The 24,359-nt window shown below is 45.3% G+C and overlaps 1 protein-coding gene across 1 annotated transcript in view; it reads right to left on the bottom strand.

Annotated features, from left to right (window-relative positions):
• The window catches only part of VAT1L (vesicle amine transport 1 like), a 143,887-nt gene that overhangs the window by 74,923 nt on the left and 44,605 nt on the right, over positions 1-24,359 (bottom strand). The window contains exon 4 of the mRNA XM_002920764.4: positions 10,114-10,256. Coding sequence (XP_002920810.4) covers positions 10,114-10,256 — 143 coding nt within the window. The remainder of the gene's footprint in view (positions 1-10,113; positions 10,257-24,359) is intronic.

Below are 24,359 nucleotides of genomic sequence, written 5' to 3'. Positions count from 1 at the left end.
TCTGAGCCTTAGCTTTCTCCTCCGTAAAGTGGAGCAACTGTGTTTCTTTGTGCTGGGGATGAAATGAGGCGTCAAATGCTTGGCCCATTGCCAGCCACACAACAATCACTCCAAAGTCAGTCACTCAACAATTCCTATCTGTGGAGCTTGGTTAAGGGCTAGGCTCTGTCCGAGGTGCTGGAGACAGAGAGGGGAACAAAACCAACATGTTCCTGTCTTCATGGGGTTTCCAGTCTAGCAGGGATTAGCTTTTCTCCCCTTCTCCCTATCTGCTCAGTGAAGCACGTTAATTTAACTCAATGTATTCATCCAATCTCTAGGTTCAAACTAAAATGGAATCTTTGAGGAAGAGGGTTAAATAGACATGATCTCAGGGCACCTGGTTGGTTAAGTGGGTTAAGCAGCTGACTCTTGGTTTCGACTCAGGTCATGATCTCAGGGTCCTGGGGTCAAGCCCCATATCAGGCTCCCCGCTCTGTGGGGGGTCTGCTTGAGGATTCTCTCTGTCCCTCCCCCACCTCTCAAATAAATCTTAAAAAAAAAAAAAGGTAGAGAGGATCTTCCTACAGCAATAGAAGTTTCCAGAGTAGAGAGAATCCACACTTGTACTATATTAAGCAGATGAAACATTTTTTGATCCCTTCCTCCATTAATTTATTTATACATTAATTGATTCACTCCCTCATGCAATTTAACGAACTTCTACCTGGGTTCCACTGTTAGATGATACTATGCTGGAGGGAGCTGTAAACAGGAAGGCTCTGGGAATTGTAGGGAAGATATTCCTGCCCCCAAGGCTCCCAGTTATGGCTAGGTCTTGCTCTGCTCAGACAAGAATGGCATTTCTTCAGATTTGTGAGTTTGTAGGATTATCTTGTCTTAGCTCTGTATTTCTACCTCTACCCTCATCCCCAAACAAAGTTCAGGCAATGCAACTCCTGTCAACAGCTGGATCCTGTTTTCATAAGTAGGAAATTACATGTGCATCTCTAGGGTTCAGACACTAAGTCAACTGCCCCATGCCCCAGGATAGCCAAGCTGTGACTTTCAAAAGCTGAGTCATGACGTTCAAAAGCCTTCAAGTCAAGTCCAAACTCCAGTCATTACAAAGACTCATCAAAAATAATCAGCTTAGCTTTTGCCAAATAGAATGCTTATCTGTAAAGGTATGTCTGTTTAAGTCCCACCTATAAATTCCGAACTAGGGACTTAGGCCAGTGGATCTAAAATTTAGGTGTGCATCAGAATCTCCTGGGGAGGGGGGGTTGCTCATTAAAGCAGGTTGCAGTCTGTCCTCCTTCTCCCTCTTCTCCTAGCTTCTGATTCAGTTGGTTTGGGGTGGGCCCCAACGATGTGTGTTTCTAACAGCTTCTCAGGAGATATCGATGCTGCTGATTCTGGCTCCACACTTCGGTCTAAGCCAGCCACACAGAAGCCAAACTGGCATTATTTTCTTTATTAATAATTAATTTATTCATTAAATATTTGGCCCTGGCGCTGCACTAGGCACCGGAGATACAGTGGTAAGCCCAAATATATTTGATTTCTCCCCTTTTAGTACTTCTATTAGGTAGATGTTAACCTATAATTACACAAATAAAAATTAAATTGAAATTGAATGGCATCTAGTGCCATGAGACCGTGTCAATCTAGAGTTTGCCCAGTCAGGTCTGCCAGAGAAGGCATCCCTGGGAAAGTGCAGAGTGGAGAAGTTATCTAGGTAAAGAGTGGCAGGAATAATGTTCCAGGTGGGGGAACAGCATATGCAAAGGTCCTGTGGGGGCAGGAAGCCTGTGAGCAGATAGACTGGGAAGCAGCCAGTAAAGAAAATGTGAAGAGGTGAGGCCTGAGAGGCAGGTGGGAGTTGGAACACACAGACTCCACTGGTGGGCTCTAGGTTGGTGCCTCACACCTGGTGATCAGGTTTCCATCTTGCATCATGGGCTGGGTAGCTGTCCTCCTGTCGTCCTCACTTCTACCAAGTATGTTCACTCCTGTGGAAGTAGGACCCTCCTCCGCTTCTACTACCAGCCCTCTTGGGCCACCAGGTCTTCCCTGAGAACTCCATTTCCCCAGGACCTCTTTCCTTTACTGCAAGATGCCCACCTATGCTCAGGAGCAGCCTCCCAAATGCTGGGCTGTGCACACCTTTTTGGGGTACCCCTGAAAGTCTTGCCCAGCCCCAAATGCTCACTTCTTGCCTAATGTTCCTCACATCTGTATTCCGTGAGTGCACATTTTCTCCCACAAACTGCCAGTCACACTCCCTTGTATTAATTAGCTGCCCTATCTAGGCCTGTTGCTCTATCCTCTGGTTCTGAAGTGTAGGGCAGCCCACAGCAAGGGGTGACCTATAAGCTACTGCCCACTTCCTCATCCTCACTTGCTACTAACTGTTTGGAACATTCTGACCTTGTAGTGATTCCTTAAACGTTCCTACCTCAGGGCCTTTGCATATGCTATAATCTCTGCCAGGACAGCCTTTCCTTAGTTCTCCTTAGAGATGGCTCCTTCTCATCTTTCAGGTCTTACTCACATGTGACCTCCCCAGAGATGCTGTAACTAACCACCCCACCTGGAGTGGAAGCCCCAAATTATCTCTACTTTAGCTCCCTTCATCCTTTAGCATCTGTACTAAAGACGCTTTTCAGTTTGTCATGGGCTATAATTATTCTATTTATTTGTCTCTTCCACCAAAATGTAAGCCCTATGAGACAGGGAACATGTTTGTGCTGCCTTTTTGTCCTCAGTCCTTCTTATCCTGTGGGACACAGTGTTAGTTCTTAACAAATGTTGATTGACTGTATGAATAGATTAAATAAATGATGAGTGAATGAATTCAGGACAATGAAAAGAACATTTCAAGACTGGTATTCCACATTTCTATATGTGTGCTTCCTTCAAAGGAAACTCACATTTTCTGTGCTCTGGTGTATCCTGGGCATTTCAGAATTAATTTTCATGACAAGTCTGAGACAGGCATTTTAACTCCACTTTTTTTGAGGAAGAAATGGAGGTTCTCAGATGCAGCACCTTGCCCAAGCTTATGTAACTGGTACACCCGGAATTCAAACCTCAGTCCAGTTTACCTCCAAAACAATGGCCTTTCCACCATTCTGAATATAAGATCTAATTAATGTTCCAATCAGTCTAACTACGGAAGCATTGTTTCAGCAAGCAGCTCTGGGAAGCAGTCAATTTAATTTATTCTTCAAAGAATTCTGCTTTAAATGTTGTCTTAAAAAATAAATATAGATATATCCAGAGTTAGACCATGTTACTCCAAACAGGCCAGGAGGTTTCTATTTTCAAGCTGCTTTTTTCTGTTCTAGATTATAGAAGAGACCCAAGGTCAGGGTCCTACACATTTGTCCTAAGTTTCCAGCCACTGGACAGCCACTCACTGAGTGCTTACTTCATGCTGGACGGTGTGTGTGCTGAGCTGGGAGTATGCAGATGAGGGCTCAAGTTCCTCCCTGCCATCCAGGAACTCAGGGATACTAGGGAAGATAGACTATAACAGACAGCCCGGGCAGTCACCACAGCTCCAATGGAGCCACTTGGGGCCGTGGAAGAGGATCCTTCTGTTGAGTGATGAGCAAGAATTGGCTGGGTGATGAAGGAAAGGCATCTTGCAGAAAACACTGTGACAGGCTGACCCAGGGCAATCAGCACCAAATAGGCCCAAGAAAGAGGCGTTGGGACACCAACTTTGGTAATGAGAAACTCTCTCTATGGGCGCTGTCTCCTTCCAGAAGGACGCAAGCATGTCTGCCACAACTGACAACTACCACAGAGTAGTGGGCAGACACGGGGTTGGCGTAAGGGCAGCACAGCACTGGGCTTAGGAATATGAATTTCATCTTAGTATTAAGCATTTAGTTTGCCACTTACTTGCTGTGTGACCTCAGGTGAGGCACTTAGCCTCTTAGTGTCTCAGTGTCCCCAATTGTGGAAGGGAATGATGGTGACAACACCTGCCCCAGGCTTCTCTGTGAAGCTTGGATGAGTTGATGTACATGGAACATAGGGCCTGGCTCATGGTGACTTCGGGGTTCAGGGTAAGTTTTTTATTATTTTTTCAGAGTGGGCCAACTTTTAGAGAGTGCTTCTAGTTTGGGAAAAGAGCATAAAGGAAAAATGGCAAAACCTCAACAACCCAACCATTAACCCCAGCGACCTTCAGGGTGGGTGGGACCACCAACCCAGAAACCGTTAGAGCAGAGGCTTGATACCCTTGATCCTCCTAGGAGAGCAGGTCCCGCTTTCAAGAGCACTTACTGTGTGCCAGGCACAGTGCTGAGCACTTCCTAAGTCCCATCTCATTGAGAATGCCTCATGCCAACCCTATAACTCAGGGGCCATCATTATCCCCACTTACTGCATAAGGAAGCTCAGGCCCCATGAGGTCAGGCAACAGACCCTAGGGCCCACTATAGGGAGAGAAGAGACTTGATAGATCACATCTAGAAACCAACTGAGGGCCCCAGAAGCAGGGCAGGTTTCATACAGTGAGCTGTGGCCAGCCCTGGTGACCACCACTGCCACCACTAGGCACACAAGCTCCCAGCAGGGGCTGAGCAAAGCTGGAAGCTGCTCCCTGGGCTTCTTGCTGGAGGGATATGCTGCAGATTGCCTGTGTTCCTCTCTCCCCACACCTCTCTTGGTGCTGTGATAGCTGAATCAGGTAAGACAGCATTTGCACATGCATGGGGGTCACATACAATGCAAATTCCTGCCCCCTTGCTGTCACTATGTCCTTTTGAAGATCAGTGGTGGGGTGGGGGTGGAGGGTGAGAGCAAGGTAGATACCGAGCAAAGGGAGATGTCATTCCTCAGGCCCTGGGGGTGAGGATGCTTTGGTTGTTTCTGTCAAATCTTTAAGCAGTCATTGCTCCTTTTAAGGCTAGATATGTTCCTTCAGGTGAGTTTCAGAATTGAAAAGGTGCTCCAACCCCATTCAATCATTACAAGCCCAACCAATGGATCAGACAGAATGGAACTCAGTCGGGTCTGTCCCGCCAGTAGCCTTGGAGCAGGGCCTCCCTTACTCACACTCACACTGAAAGGTACCTTAGCAGCTCCTTTTAATGACACAGTCATGAAAATCACAAGCAGAGCTAGGTAGCTCCTCAGAAGCTTAGGGGCCATCCTCATTTCTTAGCACCCCACCCCACCCCCAATCTCTGGCAGCGTCTGCCTCGCCTGCATGTGTGTAATCATAACCACACAAAAGCAGACAGGGTGAGGGCTTTCTCCTGCAGTCACAAATCTCTGCAGATTCGAAAAGCAAACGAAGAGCCCCAGCTCAGAGATCCTCTGGGCCAGATTCAGCAGCAAGGTATTTTGGAACTGCCGATCCAAGGTTTTTGTACCTGTCCATCCTTGGCCCCTGACCCCTTGCCCCTTTATTGTGAATTCCGCCTTTTTGCTTCCCACCCACACAGATCAGTGAAGAATTTCTCCTGAGCAGTGGTAGGTCCAACAGGGCCATTATTGGGAGAGAAGCCCTTGACTTTTTCAAGAAATCAATCCCCCTTTACTGTAACTGTCATCTCCAGGTGGATCCTTGGTTCTCCACTCAGTGCTTCTCTTTCTGAATTCCTTTTTCTCTGAGAACTCATCTGTGCCATAGCTTTAACCATCTCCCCCAAGCTCATGATGGAGGGATGCAGCCCTTTCAGGGCACCTGACTGTGCCTGGTGCACGGCAGGCTTCTCCCTCAGGCTTCTCCTGAGGGTCCAGGACAGTGTCTGGTACACCGAGGGCTGACTGCAGTTCCTGGCACATAGTAGGCTTCTCCCAGAGGGCTGAGAACAGTACCCAGTGCACAAGAGGCTTTTCACAGGGTGCTGAGCACAGTGCCTGGCGCATAGTAGGCTTCCTAGTAAATGTGTACAATTAGCAATACCACCTCTAGGAATCCATTTTTTTTAAAGGTTTTATTTCTTTATTTGGCAGAGAGAGAGCATAAGGAGGGGGAGCCTAATGTGGGGCTCAATCCGGGATCGTGATGTGAGCCAAAGGTAGACCCTTAACCCACTGAACCACCCAGGCGCCCCTAGGAATCCATTCTTGATCACATCCTCTGCTCTCTCTAGGTGATTAGACTGTCCTTGCTTTCCACAATCTCAGTTTCCTTATCTGTAAAATGAGGAACTTTCCCCTTGCAGGACTGTCTGAGGAGCACGTGCCATGGTCCAATCATCTGGGTCAGCAGAGGGAGAGGAAGCCAGCAAAGCCTGGGGCTATGATCCCCCTTGTCTGTGCCCGCTCGCCTTGCTGGGATTCAGTCCCCACCTCCTGCTACCTACTGAAGTGCTTCCCATCCATCAAGCTCCCTGCTGGGGGCTGCCTACTTTGGTGCTCTCTCTCTCTCTTTCTCTCCTCTTCACTTTTGAAGTCCTTATAGCCAGATGCACATGCTCAAAGCTTCTAACCCTTCTACTTGGTTTCGAGCACAGTCAGACAGGGAAGTGGCAAGGGACATTAAGGTGAAGTCTCCATTACAACTGTCCCACCCCCACCATTCCCTTTACAGTGCCTGGCTGAAGGCTGAGAACGTGTTCAAGAGAAGCTTACACATTGACTGGCTTACAAAAGAATTTGCATCTCAAGAAGTTTCATGTTATTACTTTCCCTCGTGTATGACCACAGAACACTGTAACAAACAAGATCTGTGGTCAAAAAGCAAAGAGATAGACAAGGCAAGAAACAACAATTGTTGGAGAGGATGTGGAGAAAGGGGATCCCTCCTACATTGTTGGGGAATGCAAGTTGGTACAGCCACTCTGGAAAACAGTGTGGAGGTCCCTTAAAAAGTTAAAAATTGAACTACCCTATGACCCAGCCATTGCACTACTGGGTGTTTACCCCAAAGATACAGACGTAGTAAAGAGAAGGGCCATATGCACCCCAATGTTCATAGCTGCATTGTCCACAATAGCCAAATCATGGAAGGAGCCGAGATGCCCTTCAACAGATGACTGGATTAAGAAGCTGTGGTCCATATATACAATGGAATATTACTCAGCTATCAGAAAGAACGAATTCTCAACATTTGCTGCAACATGGACGGCACTGGAGGAGATAATGCTAAGTGAAATAAGTCAAGCAGAGAAAGACAATTATCATATGATTTCTCTCATCTATGGAACATAAGAACTAGGATGATCGGTAGGGGAAGAAAGGGATAAAGAAAAGGGGGGTAATCAGAAGGGGGAATGAAACATGAGAGACTATGGACTATGAGAAACAAACTGAAGACTTCAGAGGGGAGGGGGTGGGGGAATGGGATAGACTGGTGATGGGTAGTAAGGAGGGCACGTATTGCATGGTGCACTGGGTGTTATACGCAACTAATGAAGCATCAAACTTTACATCAGAATCAGGGGATGTACTGTATGGTGATTAACATAATAAAATAAAATTAATTATAAAAAAAAAAAAAAGCAAAGAGAAATCACCCTGCATTGCACTCCTATTGCATATTAGTGGTTGGATTTTCCCCCCACTTTCTCTTCATTTTTTGTCTTCATGCGCCAAGAATTTCTACAAAGCAGTGATCACAGTGTAGCTGGAATTTGGCATTCTGCTTTTTTTTCCACTCAATATGCTACCGTGGGTATTTTTTCATTTTGTGGCAGAATCTTCATAATTATCTTTCTTTTTTTTTTTCTTTAGGGGCTGCATAATACTCAAGTGTGTGGGTGTAGCATAATGCACTGAACCGTTTCCCTGCTGTTGATAATGGAGGCTGGTTCTGAAATCTCACTCTTACAGACAATGCTATAATTCGCCCTACTGGGATATGTTGAGCACCTACCCTGAGTGACAGGCACCGAGTACCTGTTGCTTGTATCTTCTTCTGGATTCTTTCCTGAGGGCAGGGTTGGTGGGACAGAGGGCATGAACCCATCTGTGGCTTCCTAGTCATTTTTAATGTGATCCTAGGGTCTCTGCTTAAACACAGAAGGAATCGGTGGAAGTCACATTTGAGAGAAGCTGGTGGTGAGGGGGGTCTCAGGTGCTGTCACTTTCTGCTCTTCTGACATCAGCATGAATCACTGACTCAGGGACTAGAAAGGCAGCAAGCTGAGGACAGTGAAGGGATGAGGGGGATGGAAAATTCTTCAGGGAAAATAGGAAAGGCAGGAGCTCTCTGGTTATGTACTGTCACTTATTTATTATTTATTTATTTAGGATGTTATTACTTTATTTGAGAGAGAGAGAGCACGAGCAGGGGGAGGGACAGAGAGAGGGGGAGAAGCAGGCTCCCTGCTGAGCAGGGAGCTGGACGTGGGGCTCCATCCCAGGACCCTGAGATCATGACCTGAGCCACCCAGGTGCCCCCACTATCACTTTTTTAGAAGAGTAGCCACCTTTAGAAGAAAGCCACCCTCTTTGCCCATTGCTTCCTGCATCCTACGACTTCCAGCTGCTCTCGTCTCCTTCCCGATTCTTGAATTTACCAAGTCGTTCCTGACCCCAGGCCTTAGCACATGCTATTCTGCCTGGTCAGAAATGCTATTCCTTGGCCAATTTCTCATCCTTTAATGCTCAGCCCAAATCTCGCTCCCTGATGGACTCTATGTCTGATCTCCCTGTCTGCATATGTTCGCTAGCACCTTGCATTTCTCCACCAGAGCACATATCAAAAGTATAAATCAACAGATTTTTAAAATACTGGTTTTTGTCCCTCTTCCTCAACTAGACTCAAAGCTCCATGAAGACAGCGACTCTCAAGGCGTTTTTTTTGGTGTGTTTTTTGTTTTTGTTTTGTTTGTTTGTTTGTTTTTACCAGATCTGCTGCCCTAGCACAGCACCTAGCCCATCACAGACACCTGGTACTAAGTGGGTCAGAGTATGGATGAGGAAAGGATGCTTGCAGAATTATCATTTAACGGATTAAAGGCAAAGGCTGCTGGAGGGACAACGGCAGCTCATTTTCCAGACCACAGCTCGAGAGAAGAGGGAAGAGCTACCTGAGGGTTAGGAAAGTAGGCAAAGGTCTATCCTGGAAGCCTTTAAAATATGCCTGCAATGTCTAGATAACTGAGAAATAGGTGGTGAACTTCTATTATCTAGTTTGGTAACTCTTTTTTTTCCCATCCCACTGGAAATATCAGGATAACCTTAAATTCTGTGCAAATCTCTACATTTAAAATTTAAAAACAAATCTGAAAATCCAGACCATCAGAAGACTCTCCTTTCCAAAAAACTCCCTAAATCTCACCTAATCTGCTCCGAATATCACCTTAGACAACCAGATCTCCCATCCTCCAAGTCCTTCAATTTGGAGAAAGTTGTTTCTTAATTATGATGCTAGATGGACAACTGAATTTCTTTGTATCGTACAGTCTAGTGCTGGGAAATGAAGAGACCCAAACCACAGCTCGGAGACATCTCTGAATCCCCTCAGGTGCTGGGAGTGGAGCCGAGCCTGAGCGCCAGCGACCCCTGATTCTGAGCAGCAACAGGGGTGACACAAAAATCATCTCGAGGCAACTGGGTTTCCCACCTGATTCCCTCCATTGACACGCACAGAGCCATCATCAATAGCTTCAGGACCACAGGGGGGGCCTGGGGCAGGTTACAAACCCACATTCCCCACCGTGGGTCTGCACCCACCCGCAGCCTGATCTACCTGCCTGCAGCCACCCACCTCCCAGTCCTCTACACACCACCAGTGACCCTTCAAAACTCAAATCTGATCATGTCACCACTTGGTTCCTTCAGCAGCTCTCAGTCACACCCAGGCTGGAGTCCACCTTTCCTTGGTCTGTCATGTGAATGAATGAGAAAGAAATTTCTCTATGTTAAGGTGTGTCATAGCTGCTATCATAATTTAGCTTGACAGGTTCCTCACCGGCACTGTTCCTCAGTTTTATCCTCTCCAAATTGGGGGGCGGGTCATAATAGGGTTGCTGAGAATTAAATGAGCTCATACACGTGAAGTGTTCAGCACAGAGCTAGTAATCCTAGACTCCCAATAAATGTTTACTATGATTGCTATTACATTATTATCATCAGCCCTCCTCTAAAGGAGTGCTACTGTTCTTTAAGAGAGAGGAGCAAGGGCCAACCGGGTGCTCTTTAGAGTGAACACCTTACCTTTTCACTTCCTGCACGTAGTCTGCATTTCTGTCAAAGAGGTGGGTCATGGAGTCTTTGATTGCTTCGTGCTTGAAAGAAGAAGCTGTTCCAAAGACAGTCACATTGGGGATCGTGGAACACAGCTGAGCCACAGCTTGGCCCTGGAAGTGAAATGAGATAGACACGTCACACAGGAGAGTTACCATCCAACAACCAGCCTTGCTGGATTAGAGCAGGGTTTCTCAGCCTTGCCACTACTGACCTTTTTTAGGCTGGATCAGTCTTTTTGGGGGGCTGAACTGGGCATTGGAAGACATTTAGCAGCCTCTCTCACCTCTAACCTGCTAGGTGCAAGTAGCACCCCTTGATTTTGATAACCACAAATGTCTCCAGACATTCCAGAATGTCCCCTGGGGGACAAAGTCTCCCTTGGTTGATAACTACTGCAAAACCCCAGTATCAAGACATAGCAACTATTATTTTACCACACTAAGCCTTGGGTTCCTCCTCTATAAATTAGCAATAATGGTACCTACTCTGTGGGGATCTTGGGAGATGTCTTAGCTTGGATCCCCCAGAAGCAGACCCCAAGGCAAGGATTTTTGTAAATACTTTGTCTGGAATATGACCACAGGAAATACCAGGGTATCAAGACAGAAATGGAAGTCAGCCAATAAAGGGTATGCTTTACCATGGGTAAATGGAACTCAGTTCCTCTGAGGAATTCCTAAGCAGGTGTAGAATATAACTTAGAGTTACCCCAAACACACGGTGAGGAGGCTGGAGTATTTATTCCCCAAATTTCCATCTGCTATCAGTCGAGAGTTGCTTCGGCAGCAGTAACTCCTAGGTACATCATGTCCCCATGGGCCAAGCATGCTCCCACAGCCAGACAGAAGCCCTAAGTAGGCAACTTCCAGCAATGTTGAATGCAGAGAAGATATGGTGACAGCATCCCCTCCGGGGCGTGTTAAATGAGGCCATGTGTAACACAGACCAAGCACCTGGCCCAAAACATGACACTTCATATAAGGTACTCAATAAATCTTAATCATCCGTTCCTTTTCGTGGCTGAGATGTCCCGCATTATAAAGAAAAGGTGAATGCATGAGGTTTAAATATTGAACGGTCTTAGAGAAATCACAAACGTAGTTAGGAATTGTGTTTTTTCCGTATCCTTTTTGAGTATGGTCAGAAATGTAAGTCATTGGACAAAATACTGTGATCATGTGAATTCAGAAACCTTCCAGTAAAATTCAATTTGCTGGTCATGAAGGTGCATTCTAAAACCAAGTACCAAAGTCACCTGTGATATTAACTTCTGCCTATCACTTCATTATGTGTCTTCATGTTGGTGGACTAAGTCAGGTTAGCAGGTCTATTTCTGGAAATGTTATTCTTCCTAACACTGGCAATGAAAGGCAACATTGACAGAGTCCTAGAACGTCAGAGTTAGAAGATCATCCAATTACCCCCTCCCCAACATTGTTCCACAGATGAGGGAAAGGTGACTCAGAAAGGTTAAGTGGACCCAGTTCTTCAGAGGCAGATCGAGATTCGAAGCAAGGTCTCCTACCTTCTGGTTCTTGCCATTTTCTGTAATGCCATGCTGTCTACTTAGTTTGACATTTTAAGCTAAGCAGACTTTGAAGCTGCTGCCTAAAATAGACATGTTACTGACTTGGGGGTCAACATTTCAGAACATGGGCATGAACCTAAGACTCCAGTCAGGCTCTCATTCTCTCTTCTAAGAATACCTTTGATATTTGGTTAATTTTTTTTTTTAATCACTTGAGTTTAGAGAACAAAGAGGGGACTATCCTTCTCGGTGAGTGGAAATATCAGCAACCAATGCAGCAGTCCTCTAAAATTCAACAGGGCTTGAGCTAACCTCATCTGTGCTGGGATGGGAGATGAGAACTAATTTCAATAACTGTGTGGTCCCTCCTGCCACCATGACATTTATTCACCCAACTACTTTTTCAAATTCAAATTTTGTACTGGTCACACTATGCTATGGATGGATGCAGGAGTGTCAGAAATGAGTGACACACCTTACTCTATTCTTTGGTCCCAAGTCCCCCACCAAGCCTTAGATTTGTGTATTGAATGACCACTTTGGTGCCGGTCTCCACCTGGCTATCCAAAAACAACACATCAAAGTCAACTCATCCAAAACATAACTCTTGGCTATCTGCAAATGAGTTACTGCTCATATTGCTTTGGTGGGGCTGTTGTAACAAAATAGCACAGACTGGGGGGCTTAAACAACAGAAATTTGTTTCACCATTCTGAAGGCTAGAAGTCCAAAATCAAGGTGGTGGGGTTGGTTCCTTCCAAAGGCTGTGAGTGAAGGGTCTGGTCCAGGCCTTTCTCCTTGGTTTGTAAATGGCTGTCTTCTCCCTAGGACTCTTCACATGGCCCTCCCTCTACGCCAACGTGTGTCCAAATTTCCCCTTAAGGACACCAGTCATATTGGATTAGGACCTACCCTCATTTAAACTTGATTACCTCAAGACTCTACTGCCAGATGAGGACACCTTCTGAGATACTGGGGGTTAGGACTTCAACATATGAATGGGGAGGCACGATTCAACCCATAACGTTCCTCTTACTGCATTTCCTGCCTCAGTGGATGAAACTGTACCATTTATCGCTAGGCTGAAGTTAGGAATCTGGGGGTCACCTGACTTTTCTTCCTCCTTCAGCTCCATATCCAGTTAGTATATTGTTTTTATGCATATCTCCGTGACTATCACCTTAGTCTGGGTTGTTGAACTTCCTTGCCTGGATGGTAACAATACCCTTCTGGCTGCCTGGCTGCTTCTGTGTGTACTTCACACTGTGGACAGAGTGATTTTTCTCAAATACAACACTGAGCATCTCACTATTTGTCTCAAAGCTTCCTAGTGCTTACCCTGGCAGAATGAAAAGCACACCCCTCCCCTTTCTTTAAATTTATTTTTTTAGGATTTTTAGTTATTTATTTGAAAAAGAGAGAGAGCACGAGCGGGGGGAAGGGCAGAGGGAGAGGGAGAAGCAGACTCCCCGCTAAGCAGGGGGCCCCGATGCAGGACTCAATCCCAGGACCCTGGGACCATGACCCTAGCCAAAAGCAGACGCTTAACAGACTGAGCCACCCAGGCACCCCTGAAAAGCACACCCTTAAGTTTATCCCACAGGTTGGCGCTCTGGGATCTGACCCAGTCTACCTCAGAACATGCTAGAACATGCTGTCCCTCCACCTTTCCAGTATCCTCTCCCTAACAGAACAGGGCACTTGATCCACCACTAACTGACATTCGCCATGATCCCAGTGCTTTTGGACCTCAATCACTGGTTTTCTTGGAACGAACCTTTAACCTGACTTCGCTGAGGAGGAGACTGAGTTTTATGGAAGTTAGACACCTGGTCCAAGGCCACTAGGGTAAGATGGCAGACCTTGATCTGCCGTACTCACCAGCTGAGCAAGCTTGAGTAACATATCAGTTCTTCTGGTTGTTCATCTTAATATGCAGAGTATAAGTGTATCTATACTCTAAGGTTTTTGTGGGACTATTTGACACAATGCATCCAAGGGATTAGATTCATTTACAGCAGTGAATGCTCAGTACTTACTGCCACTACTGCTGTGGATACTATTATTATTTCTCTTGCTATTATGTCAGCTGTATCTGATATTATGTCAGCAAATCTGCTCTCCTCTCCTGAGTGTATCGTCCTATTTTAACATGGACACTCGTTCCTCACATGCTGTCCCCCACCTATTATGCCCGTCTTTTCACTTCCATCTTCAGACCACAACCACTCCCCTTTAGGCAACTCTTTTTCCAGAAATCCTTCCCAGGAAGGGTCACTTGCCTCTTTTTGTGCCACCATTGACCTGTGGTTCCTTCCTCCAGGACAGCGGCCACCATGGTCTCCTGGGGCTGCTGAGTCACCCATCCGTGAGTCCCATGAGGCCAGAGACCATGCCGTATCTGGCTCTACCCCAGTGCCCAGGGCAGAGCCTGGATATAACAGATGTTTGGTAACACCTGTCAAATGGATGCATGAGAAAATACAGGAATGTGGCGTAATGGGGGAGCACCCTCATCATTTTGCAGATTGCCATGTCCTTTAACATTGCAGAGTAGATGTAAAGCACAGAATCAATTGACGTATCTAGTATCTGGCCTGAGCAGAACTTTACCATTTCCATTTCCAAGGAAAAGATACGTGTGGTAGCAAAATGAGATGATATAAGTAACTGGGTTAATTATGTATTTATATAATTAAATAACATATAATATATGAGTACTTTATATAATATAAAATACAGAAATATATAAATATTATATAATATCATTATAATTAGAGTAATATATAATTAGTATTATAGGTATATATAGGTATAATCAGTATTATCTAAATATATACATATATAAGTAGTAATAGCTGATATTATAAATATTCTACTTGTAATATATAATTAGTATAATATTACATAGTCATATATAATATATAATTAGCATAACATGCACGTATTACATATTATATCATAACTTGTATTATATAAATAATACTGAGTGGAAAAGCAAATTCAGTGGACATCTGTTTGTAGCACCCCCTGCTTTGAGTTCTCTATTAACTCACTAACGTGATGAGAGGCCCTTGCAAGATCCTCGATGATCTAAAGTAAATAACACTCAGCATTCTGTAGTGAGACAGAATGTGTGCTTTCCCTCACATTTACAGAAAATCTGTACTCTCGCTTCTCTGACTCCCAAGGTGAGTGCCGGATCAGCATCTAATTTATCCTTGTTTCTCCCACATGCCTAGAAAATAGCATGGACTCAATAAACATTTGTGGAAGACGGAATGAATTTTCAATAAAAAGGATTTTGCAATTTACCTACAGACCCAGAACATAAAATGAACAAGACAATCCATTCTCCCAGCAACAGCAGCAAATGGAGCTTTGCACGTACTTGTTTTTAACTGATTTTCCTGTCCGTCTTTAGAATGCAGGAATTCGGCAGCGAGCCTCTGCTTCTCTCCCCTACGGCTAGCAAGACAGCGAGTGCAGCAGGTGACGTTCCCTTTGCCTCGCCATATGCCAGGTGCCGTGCTTCAGTGCTTCGTTAAATCCTCCAACCACTTTTAGAGTGGTTTAAATAAATGCTTTTATTTCTGTCTTATACCTGAACATGGGGATTTAGACAGGGAAAAGAACATGTCCAACGTAATATGGCTTGTAAGTAATAAGGCCAGGAGGTCAAACTCAGGTCTCCCTGACTCCAAAGCCACTCTGCTGTTAGTCTTCTTATCCATCCAGCTACGGCATTGAGTTGCCGACATGGAACTGAAGTCTTAGAGAAAACCGTGGGTCCTTGGCATCAATCGAGAAGGTTTCATTGAGCCACTCTTAGGGTAGCTCTGTCTTGGGTTCATGTGGGTTAATGGATTTCAGCCAGCTCAATCCTCATTCCAGGGCCTTCAGAGTTCCCTCGAGCAGAGCAAAACAATGAGAAATCCAGGGATAGTAGTTAGAAGGGAGCTGTTTGGGGTCCCTGAAATCCAACTCTTATCAACAGACTGGTTGTTCAAAGCAAGATTCTGTTCCAGAAAAGGCAGGCACAGCAGACAGGTGATTCAAGGAGCAAATGCATCTACATAAATGGCTTAGTCCACTGCCTGGTACATACCAAGTACTCAATAAACGGCAGTTTTTAGCTAGAACTGCTCTGGAATTAGGACTGAGCTTGGCAGAAATTCAGCATCTAATTTATCCTTGTTTCTCCCACATGCCTAGAAAATAGCATGGACTATTACTCCTTCAATGGGAATTTAGGGTAGATGATCCTGTCGACACACTGAGATTCAGAAACCAGCATCAGAGACTCAACTAAGGAAGACACAAAGAATGGATGACTTTCTCTATAACACAAATAACATCTTCCTCCTCAGACTCGTTTCTCATCATCTACCCAAAGCCTAGCTTTGGCTGTTTGGAAAAATGCTCAGTCTTTCCTAAGTGTCACCACAGGACCTTTGCATAGGACCTCTTCCCTGTCTTTTCTCCTGGCTGTTGTCTAGTCATCCTTTGAATCTTGGTCCCTCTGTTACTTCATTGAGTCATTCATTCCATCACTGGGGCTATTTAATAAGTGCCTCTAACAGATTAGATATTATGAAAGGTGCTGGAAAGATAAAGGTGAGCAAGTTATATATGGTTCCTGTCATCTCGGAGCTTGCATTCTTGTAAAGACAACCATGTTAATAACATAAGTATTATAGAATTAAAAGTACAATTATACACCTAAACCAGGAGGTCGAGAAGACCAATTTCAAACACTGAACCACTGGGACAAGACCACCTTGGTACACACTACATTTTTCCAAATGTACAGAAAACGAGAGGCATGTACTACAATGGACATGTGGGGGCAAGAATAGATAAAATGGAAACTAGACTTGGTCTCCATGCTGTCTCCAGTCCTAAGATTTCTAGTGCACACTGACCAGTTCTTCAGCTGCTAAAGAAAATCTTTTTGAAGAAGCCTCTCAAAGAGAATGCAGGTTTGCTCATTACCCTAAGTCTGGTGAAAAATGGAACTTTCTATTGCTAACTTGACCATTTCTGAGATCATTTAAAAAATAGGATTATGTTTATCTCTTGCAAAAGTTATTTTCACTTTTAAACAGCTCACTTACGCAGAGTCAAAGAACAGAAAAGAATTAGCAAAGTGAGCTTGTGAAAGTACCGACAAGATTCCTCAGGTAAATGGTGAGGAAAGATTGTTTTCTTCCAAAGAATTGTCAGTTTCTCTTTTCATCTGCGTCAATACAGAGAGGCACTTAGACTAAGAAAGCTAACTAAACGTTATCACAAAATCTCATACACTGGATACCTGAGCTTTTCTTATGACGATATAGACTCCCACATTGGGATTCAGACACAGGTTTAGAAACATTTTATTTCAGATGGCTGCTGTCATTTCCTGTTCAACCATTCAGTTGACTCAGTTGTTGTAAGGGGAGGAAATTCAGATCCCACTGTGGGGGCCGATCCATGTGACTTGCCATCAAAGGCAGCACGGAATAGTCTACGTTCTCACCAAGTACACTCTAACAATCAGTCAGGTTTCTTTTTCTTTATCTTGTTTGCACTGCAAACCTGTTGTTCTGCACCTGACACTCCCTTTAACATACCTGTGTGGAGAATTCCAACAGCAAGGAGCCTCAGTGGCACCTGGCTGAAGGAAGAGAGAAAAGGAGGAATCAATTGTGCAAGATAGAAGTATGGAAACTTTTTTTAATCCACAAAAGCAGTAGCCACGTTCCAGGGAAGACACGGTAGATAATATCTTTATTTCCCGCTTTTATTGATGGTATAGATCACTGCTTCTCAGTAGGTGCTGCCTGCAGTCTTGTTAGAAGGTTCCACCGCCCCTCAGGGGGCACCTGGGGGGATCAGTAGGTTAAGCATCTGCCTTTGGCTCAGGTCATGACCTCAGGGTCCTGGGATCGAGCCCCATGTTGAGCTCCCTGCTCAGCGGGCAGTCTGCTTTTCCCCTCCTCCCACTCCTGCTTGCTCGCGCTCTTTTTAATAAATAAGTAAAATTTTGAAAAAAAAAAAAAAAGCTCCACCCCAGACCTACAGAGTCAGAAACTCTGGGGGTGGGGCCTGAGACTCTGAGTTTTAACAAGCCTCCAGAAGATTCTGATGCAACTCACTTTGAGAACCACTGACAGATATCTCATCCTTAATGGCACCCACTCTACTCCACGTGATTTACATGCTAAGGCCCCCATGATGCTCAGAAGATCTTAATATCAGATATTTTTTTTAAAACCAAGGTGGGGCCTTATTATTAATATATACTTACGGTATTTATAATTGTAACGTGCAGCCCTTGCTGAGGTCCAGCACTCTATAAAGTTTCCCTTCTACCAATTTGGTCAATGATGGCATCATAACAACCCCCTTTTTCTAGTTGGGGTTGACATCACAGCCTGTGGGTTTGTGATGTGGGATCCCATAGATCAAACATGACTAACATGGTCTTCTGTGAGTCAGAGGTGCGGGAAGAGAAAATAATTTGCCATCCCCATTAGCAGGCTCTGAAGTCTGGACGCTTGGAGAATTCAGCACCCCCTGCTCCGTGGGCCTCAGCTCTGCTGCTGAACAGCCAGGTTTTCCAAGCCATTCACAGCTCTGCTCATCCAACCACTACAAGGGTGAATACTTAAACCTTTCCCCTTGCTCATACTGCAATAAGCTCATTCCAGAAGCACTCAGTTGAGACGCAGTAGGGCAGAACGGTGAAAAGTATAGGTTTATTTATTCAGCCTCATTAGCACAGACTTTCCTATATGCCAGGCAGGTCCTATATGCTCCACAAAGACAGCTCATCTGATCTGCATCCCAGCCTCCAGGAGGCTGAGGACTGTTTCATCCTCATTTTCTGGACGAAAGAACTGAGGCACAGAGTAGTTACGTAAATGCCCAAAGTCACACAGCAATACCTGAGACAAGAACTGAACCCACAGTGTGTGGCTCCAGGCTGGTAGTGCGTCTGAAGGCTGAAGGAAGAGAAGGAAGGGGGACCATCTCTTACTGGCTAGTGACTCTTTGTCAAGCATGTCATTTTATCTGAGATGTCAATACATCTCATTTTACCCTCCCAACATCATATTCCCACCTTGAAGACAGTCTCAGAAATGGAGGCTCAGAAAGATCTGTGAATGTACTCAAGGTGATCCTGCTGGTAATTGGAAACTGGGGCTCAGAAAGTAAGTACTAGCAACCAGAAATGATGGGATTTAGACCCACGCCTCCTTGTCACTAAGCCTGAGTTCTTTGTTCTTGACCACCAGTAGAGGGAATAGAAATGAGACCCATGAGAGGTTGCAGAGCACGCTCAAACTCCTGGATTGCACACCTGATCTGGTTCTGGAGCGGCCACCTAACCTGGCTGGGCTTCGGATTCCTCTCACTTAAATCAGGGATGACAATGTCTACTTCATGAGGTCAAGTGTGGGACAAAGGAGATAGCACAAGTGATGTGATTCCCTAGGGCTGACCCAGACCAGGTTCTCAATAAGCAAGTTTCCCCCCATTGCCGTCCAAAGCCACCTCTTCCAGGAACCCCTCCTGGGGATCCCCAGAAGGGGTTAATGTCTCCTGCTTTGCTCCCAAAGTCACACACATCACCACTCAACCATCGTTTACTCTGCGCTGTGATGATTCTTCTCTCCCCTCCCCTCCTCCTTCGCCTCTGTCTTTCTTTTCCTTTTGAAAAAAATCTCTCTTTTCGTATCTCCCGCCAGGTGTCAGCTTCTTAAGGGAAGGACCACATCTTCTTGCCCTCTGCATCTAGCATGCTGAGCCCGCTGCTTAGTTCTCAGTGACTCTGTGTTGAATGTGGGAAACAGCAGTAAACAGAAGTTTGGAGAACAAATAGCAAAGGTCAGAGAGGACTCTTGAGGTCAGAGGGCGAGCCAGGGCTGGAACTGGGGATGCAGGCCCTTCTTTGCTTTATCCCTTGGTTGGATGTGAACAAAGTCTACCCCACACCCATTTGGCAGTTACAACTTTACATCCGAGATGGGGGGAAATGTATGTGCCTGCCATGAGTAAATATTTTCTTATTTTTCTTTTCAACAATGCACATGGAATGGAGAGAAAGGTAAGGTGAGGGAGGGATGGAGAAAGATGTTAGGGTCACACAGGCGTGGCCATAGAAATCTATTTCTCGCAGAGCCACCAGAGTCTTATTACGGTTGGATCACAGCCTTGGTTCCTCCCAGCTCAGTGTCTTGCAGATGTTGCCCTGGTGTTGCCCCTCCCACCCGTGCACACCTGCCGGTAGAGGCCTGCTCTGAGAATCTGGTCACCTCTGGGGACAGGAGCATGTATTCGTGAAGGGATTTGCCGAGAATGACTCCCAGGCCAGGCATGAGCCCAGCTCCCCACCTGATGCCTGAAGCCCTTGGTCTCAGCGCAGCTGGGTTTCTTAAGGACTGCACATCAGCAAGCACAGCAGGCAGCCTGGGGACTGAGTGGGAGGGAGGTGACTCGCTTTTCCGAAGTTCCTCCACAGAGGTGGTCCTGTGAGCACAGAGTCCAGCTGGGATGATGCCCTGGTGGCAGCTCAGCCTTCTGCTCTGATTGAGAGGGCGGCCAGTCTGGTGTCACATCATGGTGTGTTTGAGGGTCCAACGACATGGTGCAGTTTTGTTTGAGCAATAAGGAAGGGCAGCCCCAAGACAGGGGTTGAGAGCGATGCAGAAGTAGGGCCTTAGGGAAATAGACTGTATGAGGTCTCCCCTTCCAAACAAGACCTTGTTTGGCTGGCCCCAAAGGGAGCCCTGGACACACGGGAGCAGAAATGCTGAGTCCTGGGGCGCCTGGGTGGCTCAGTTGGTTAAGTGTCCAACTCTTGATTTTGGCTCAGGGTTGTGCGATCAAGCCCTGTGGTGGGCCCCGTGTTGGGTCCTGTGCTAGGCATGGAGACTGCTTAAGATTCTCTCTCTCCCTCTCCTTCTACCCCTCTTCCCTCTCTCAAAAAGTAGAAGAAGAAGAAGAAAGAAGAAAGGAAGAAAGAGAGAGAGAGAGGAAGAGAAGAGAAGAGAAGAGGAGAGGAGAGGAGAGAAGAGAGAGAAGAGAAGAGAAGAGAGAGAAGAGAAGAGAAGAGAGAGAAGAGAAGAGAAGAGAAGAGGAGAGGAGAGGAGAGAGAAGAGAAGAGAAAGAAGAGAAGAGGAGAGAAGAGAAGAGAAGAGAAGAGAAGAGAAGAGAAGAGAAGAGAAGAGAGAGAAGAGAAGAGAGAGAAGAGAAGAGAAGAGAAGAGAGAAGAGAAGAGAAGAGAAGAGGAGAAGAGAGGAGAGAGAAGAGAAGAGAAGAGGAGAGGAGAGGAGAGAGAAGAGAAGAGAAAGAAGAGAAGAGGAGAGAAGAGAAGAGGAGAGAAGAGAGAGAAGAGAAGAGAAGAGAAGAGAAGAGAAGAGAAGAGAAGAGAAGAGAAGAGAAGAGAAGAGAAGAGAAGAGAAGAGAAGAGAAGAGAAGAGAAGAGAAGAGAAGAGAAGAGAAGAGAAGAGAAGAGAAGAGAAGAGAAGAGAAGAGAAGAGAAGAGAAGAGAAGAGAAGAGAAGAGAAGAGAAGAGAAGAGAAGAGAAGAGAAGAGAAGAGAAGAGAAGAGAAGAGAAGAGAAGAGAAGAGAAGAGAAGAGAAGAGAAGAGAAGAGAAGAGAAGAGAAGAGAAGAGAAGAGAAGAGAAGAGAAGAGAAGAGAAGAGAAGAGAAGAGAAGAGAAGAGAAGAGAAGAGAAGAGAAGAGAAGAGAAGAGAAGAGAAGAGAAGAGAAGAGAAGAGAAGAGAAGAGAAGAGAAGAGAAGAGAAGAGAAGAGAAGAGAAGAGAAGAGAAGAGAAGAGAAGAGAAGAGAAGAGAAGAGAAGAGAAGAGAAGAGAAGAGAAGAGAAGAGAAGAGAAGAGAAGAGAAGAGAAGAGAAGAGAAGAGAAGAGAAGAGAAGAGAAGAGAAGAGAAGAGAAGAGAAGAGAAGAGAAGAGAAGAGAAGAGAAGAGAAGAGAAGAGAAGAGAAGAGAAGAGAAGAGAAGAGAAGAGAAGAGAAGAGAAGAGAAGAGAAGAGAAGAGAAGAGAAGAGAAGAGAAGAGAAGAGAAGAGAAGAGAAGAGAAGAGAAGAGAAGAGAAGAGAAGAGAAGAGAAGAGAAGAGAAGAGAAGAGAAGAGAAGAGAAGAGAAGAGAAGAGAAGAGAAGAGAAGAGAAGAGAAGAGAAGAGAAGAGAAGAGAAGAGAAGAGAAGAGAAGAGAAGAGAAGAGAAGAGAAGAGAAGAGAAGAGAAGAGAAGAGAAGAGAAGAGAAGAGAAGAGAAGAGAAGAGAAGAGAAGAGAAGAGAAGAGAAGAGAAGAGAAGAGAAAAGAAGAGAAGAGAAGAGAAGAGAAGAGAAGAGAAGAGAAGAGAAGAGAAGAGAAGAGAAGAGAAGAGAAGAGAAGAGAAGAGAAGAGAAGAGAAGAGAAGAGAAGAGAAGAGAAGAGAAGAGAAGAGAAGAGAAGAGAAGAGAAGAGAAGAGAAGAGAAGAGAAGAGAAGAGAAGAGAAGAGAAGAGAAGAGAAGAGAAGAGAAGAGAAGAGAAGAGAAGAGAAGAGAAGAGAAGAGAAGAGAAGAGAAGAGAAGAGAAGAGAAGAGAAGAGAAGAGAAGAGAAGAGAAGAGAAGAGAAGAGAAGAGAAGAGAAGAGAAACCCTGAGTCCTCACCCTCCTGCCATTTCAGCTTGAGTTGCTCCTAATTGCATAACAGGCCGAACACAGCATCTCCGAGGGCCTACATGAAGAAGCTCAGCACACAGGGAGAGGAGATTAGGAGCTTTTTAAAAAACAAACAAACAAACAAAAACTTGGAGTAAGATTAAAAGAAAAAGCTGTACATATTTAATATATACATCTTCATGAATTTAATGCAAACATCCCGTGAAACTCTTGCGATAAGCAATGTCACCAACGTAACCGTCACCTCTAAAATGCCCTCCTTCCCTCTTTCCCCCTTTTTTTTGTGATAACGTTTAACATAAGATCTACCCTCTTCACAAATGTTTAAGCATTCAGTGCAGTATTGTTAACCAGAGGCTCTGTGGTGTACAGGATACCGCTAGGACTCATTCATCTCGCACAACTGAAACCACACCCCCTGTGATACATCTCCACCCCACCTCTCCCAGCGCCTGACAGCCACCGTCCTCCTTTCCGCTTCTGTGACCTTGCAGGTTTTAGATTCCTGATCTAAGTGGGATCATGTAGGATTTGTTCTTCTGGGTCTGGCTCATTTCCCGTAGCATAATGTCCTCTAGGTTCATCCAGGCTGTAGCAAAAGGCAGGAGATCCTTCTCTTTTAAGGCTGAGTGATACTCTGTTTTATGTGTATACCACATTTTGCTTATCCATTCATTGGCTGAAGGACATTTAGGTTGTTTCCATGTCTTTGTTACTGTAAATAATACTGCAGTGAACACAGGAGTGCAGACATCTCCCTGAGATCCCGATTTCGGTTCTGTTAGATGGATACCCAGAACTGGAATTGCTGGATCAGATGGCAGTTTTATTTTTAATTTTTTGAGGAGCCTCCATAGTCTTTTCCATAATGGTTGTACCAATTTGAATTCCTGCCCACAGTGCACAAGGATTCCTTTTCATCCACATCCTTGCCAACACTTAACCTTTTGTGGGTTTTGTTTTGTTTTGCTTTGAGAATAGCCATCCTAGCAGGTGGGGGGTGGTATCTCATTGTGGTTTTGATTTGCATTTCCCCAATGACGAGTGATGATGAGCACCTTTGAGGCAAACCTGCATCTGAAACCTTTAGGCACCCCTGACAGACGGTGTGAGTTTGGACAGATACTTCATCTCTCTGAACTGCAGTGGTCTCGTCTATAAAATGGAGACTGAGCTAACTATGCAGGGTGTTGGGGAGTGCAGACTAGAATGCTTAGGACAGGGCCAGGCAGATTGTACAGGTTAGAGCCCTTCTATTCTTCCCACAATAAACATTGTACATGCTGTGTTCTGATCTTCAGCCTGCGAGTTCCAGGCTATACAGCTCCTTTGCAGGCCCTCTGGGATTTATGATTGTCAACTGCAAGGCAAGTGGCTGGGTTGGAAGGGTTTGATTTATGGCCACCACTCCCCACTCCCCTACTCCCTAGCAGGCACAGCTGTGAACTCTGGTAACTGGAATGTGGGTATCTACATTGTAAATTTTTCAAATTTTCTGTCAATTACATGTTTTGGCATCTTAAAAAATCTTTCTGGCTGGGGAGACTGTCCTTCCCTGGGCTAGCCAATCTTAGAAATAAAAAAGGGCTCAGTTAGGGGCATGCCATCAATAAGCAAACTAGCCAACCCAGAGCCAGCCCTCCTCTGTCTGGTCCATATACCCCAGGAGGCAAGATTCCTCTGCCTGGATCATCCCAGGTCCAGATACCAGGCAAATAGAGACATCCCTGTAGCCCAGACCCCACTGAAATTATTCACACTAGCCTAAACTGCCCACACTGCTCTGCCTTGCCTTTCCGCAGAAACCCCAATAAAGACCATTGCTTAAGTTCATCCGCCACTGCTGTCTTCTGCCTCCTGACCACCCTGGTGTCTTTCCCATGTGGGCCTGTGTGCCTCCCTCTCTTTAGGACCTGTGAGTATAATAAACTTTGTTTTTGTGAGCCTCTCCTCTGTCTCTTCTTGTAGCCACATCTGACTGACTATCTAATAAAAGAATACAAAAC

This window comes from Ailuropoda melanoleuca, chromosome 12, assembly GCF_002007445.2.
Source record: "Ailuropoda melanoleuca isolate Jingjing chromosome 12, ASM200744v2, whole genome shotgun sequence".
Taxonomy (NCBI): Eukaryota; Metazoa; Chordata; class Mammalia; order Carnivora; family Ursidae; genus Ailuropoda; species Ailuropoda melanoleuca.
Note: the sequence above shows the minus strand (reverse complement) of the source record. Positions and strands in the feature narration are given on the sequence as shown.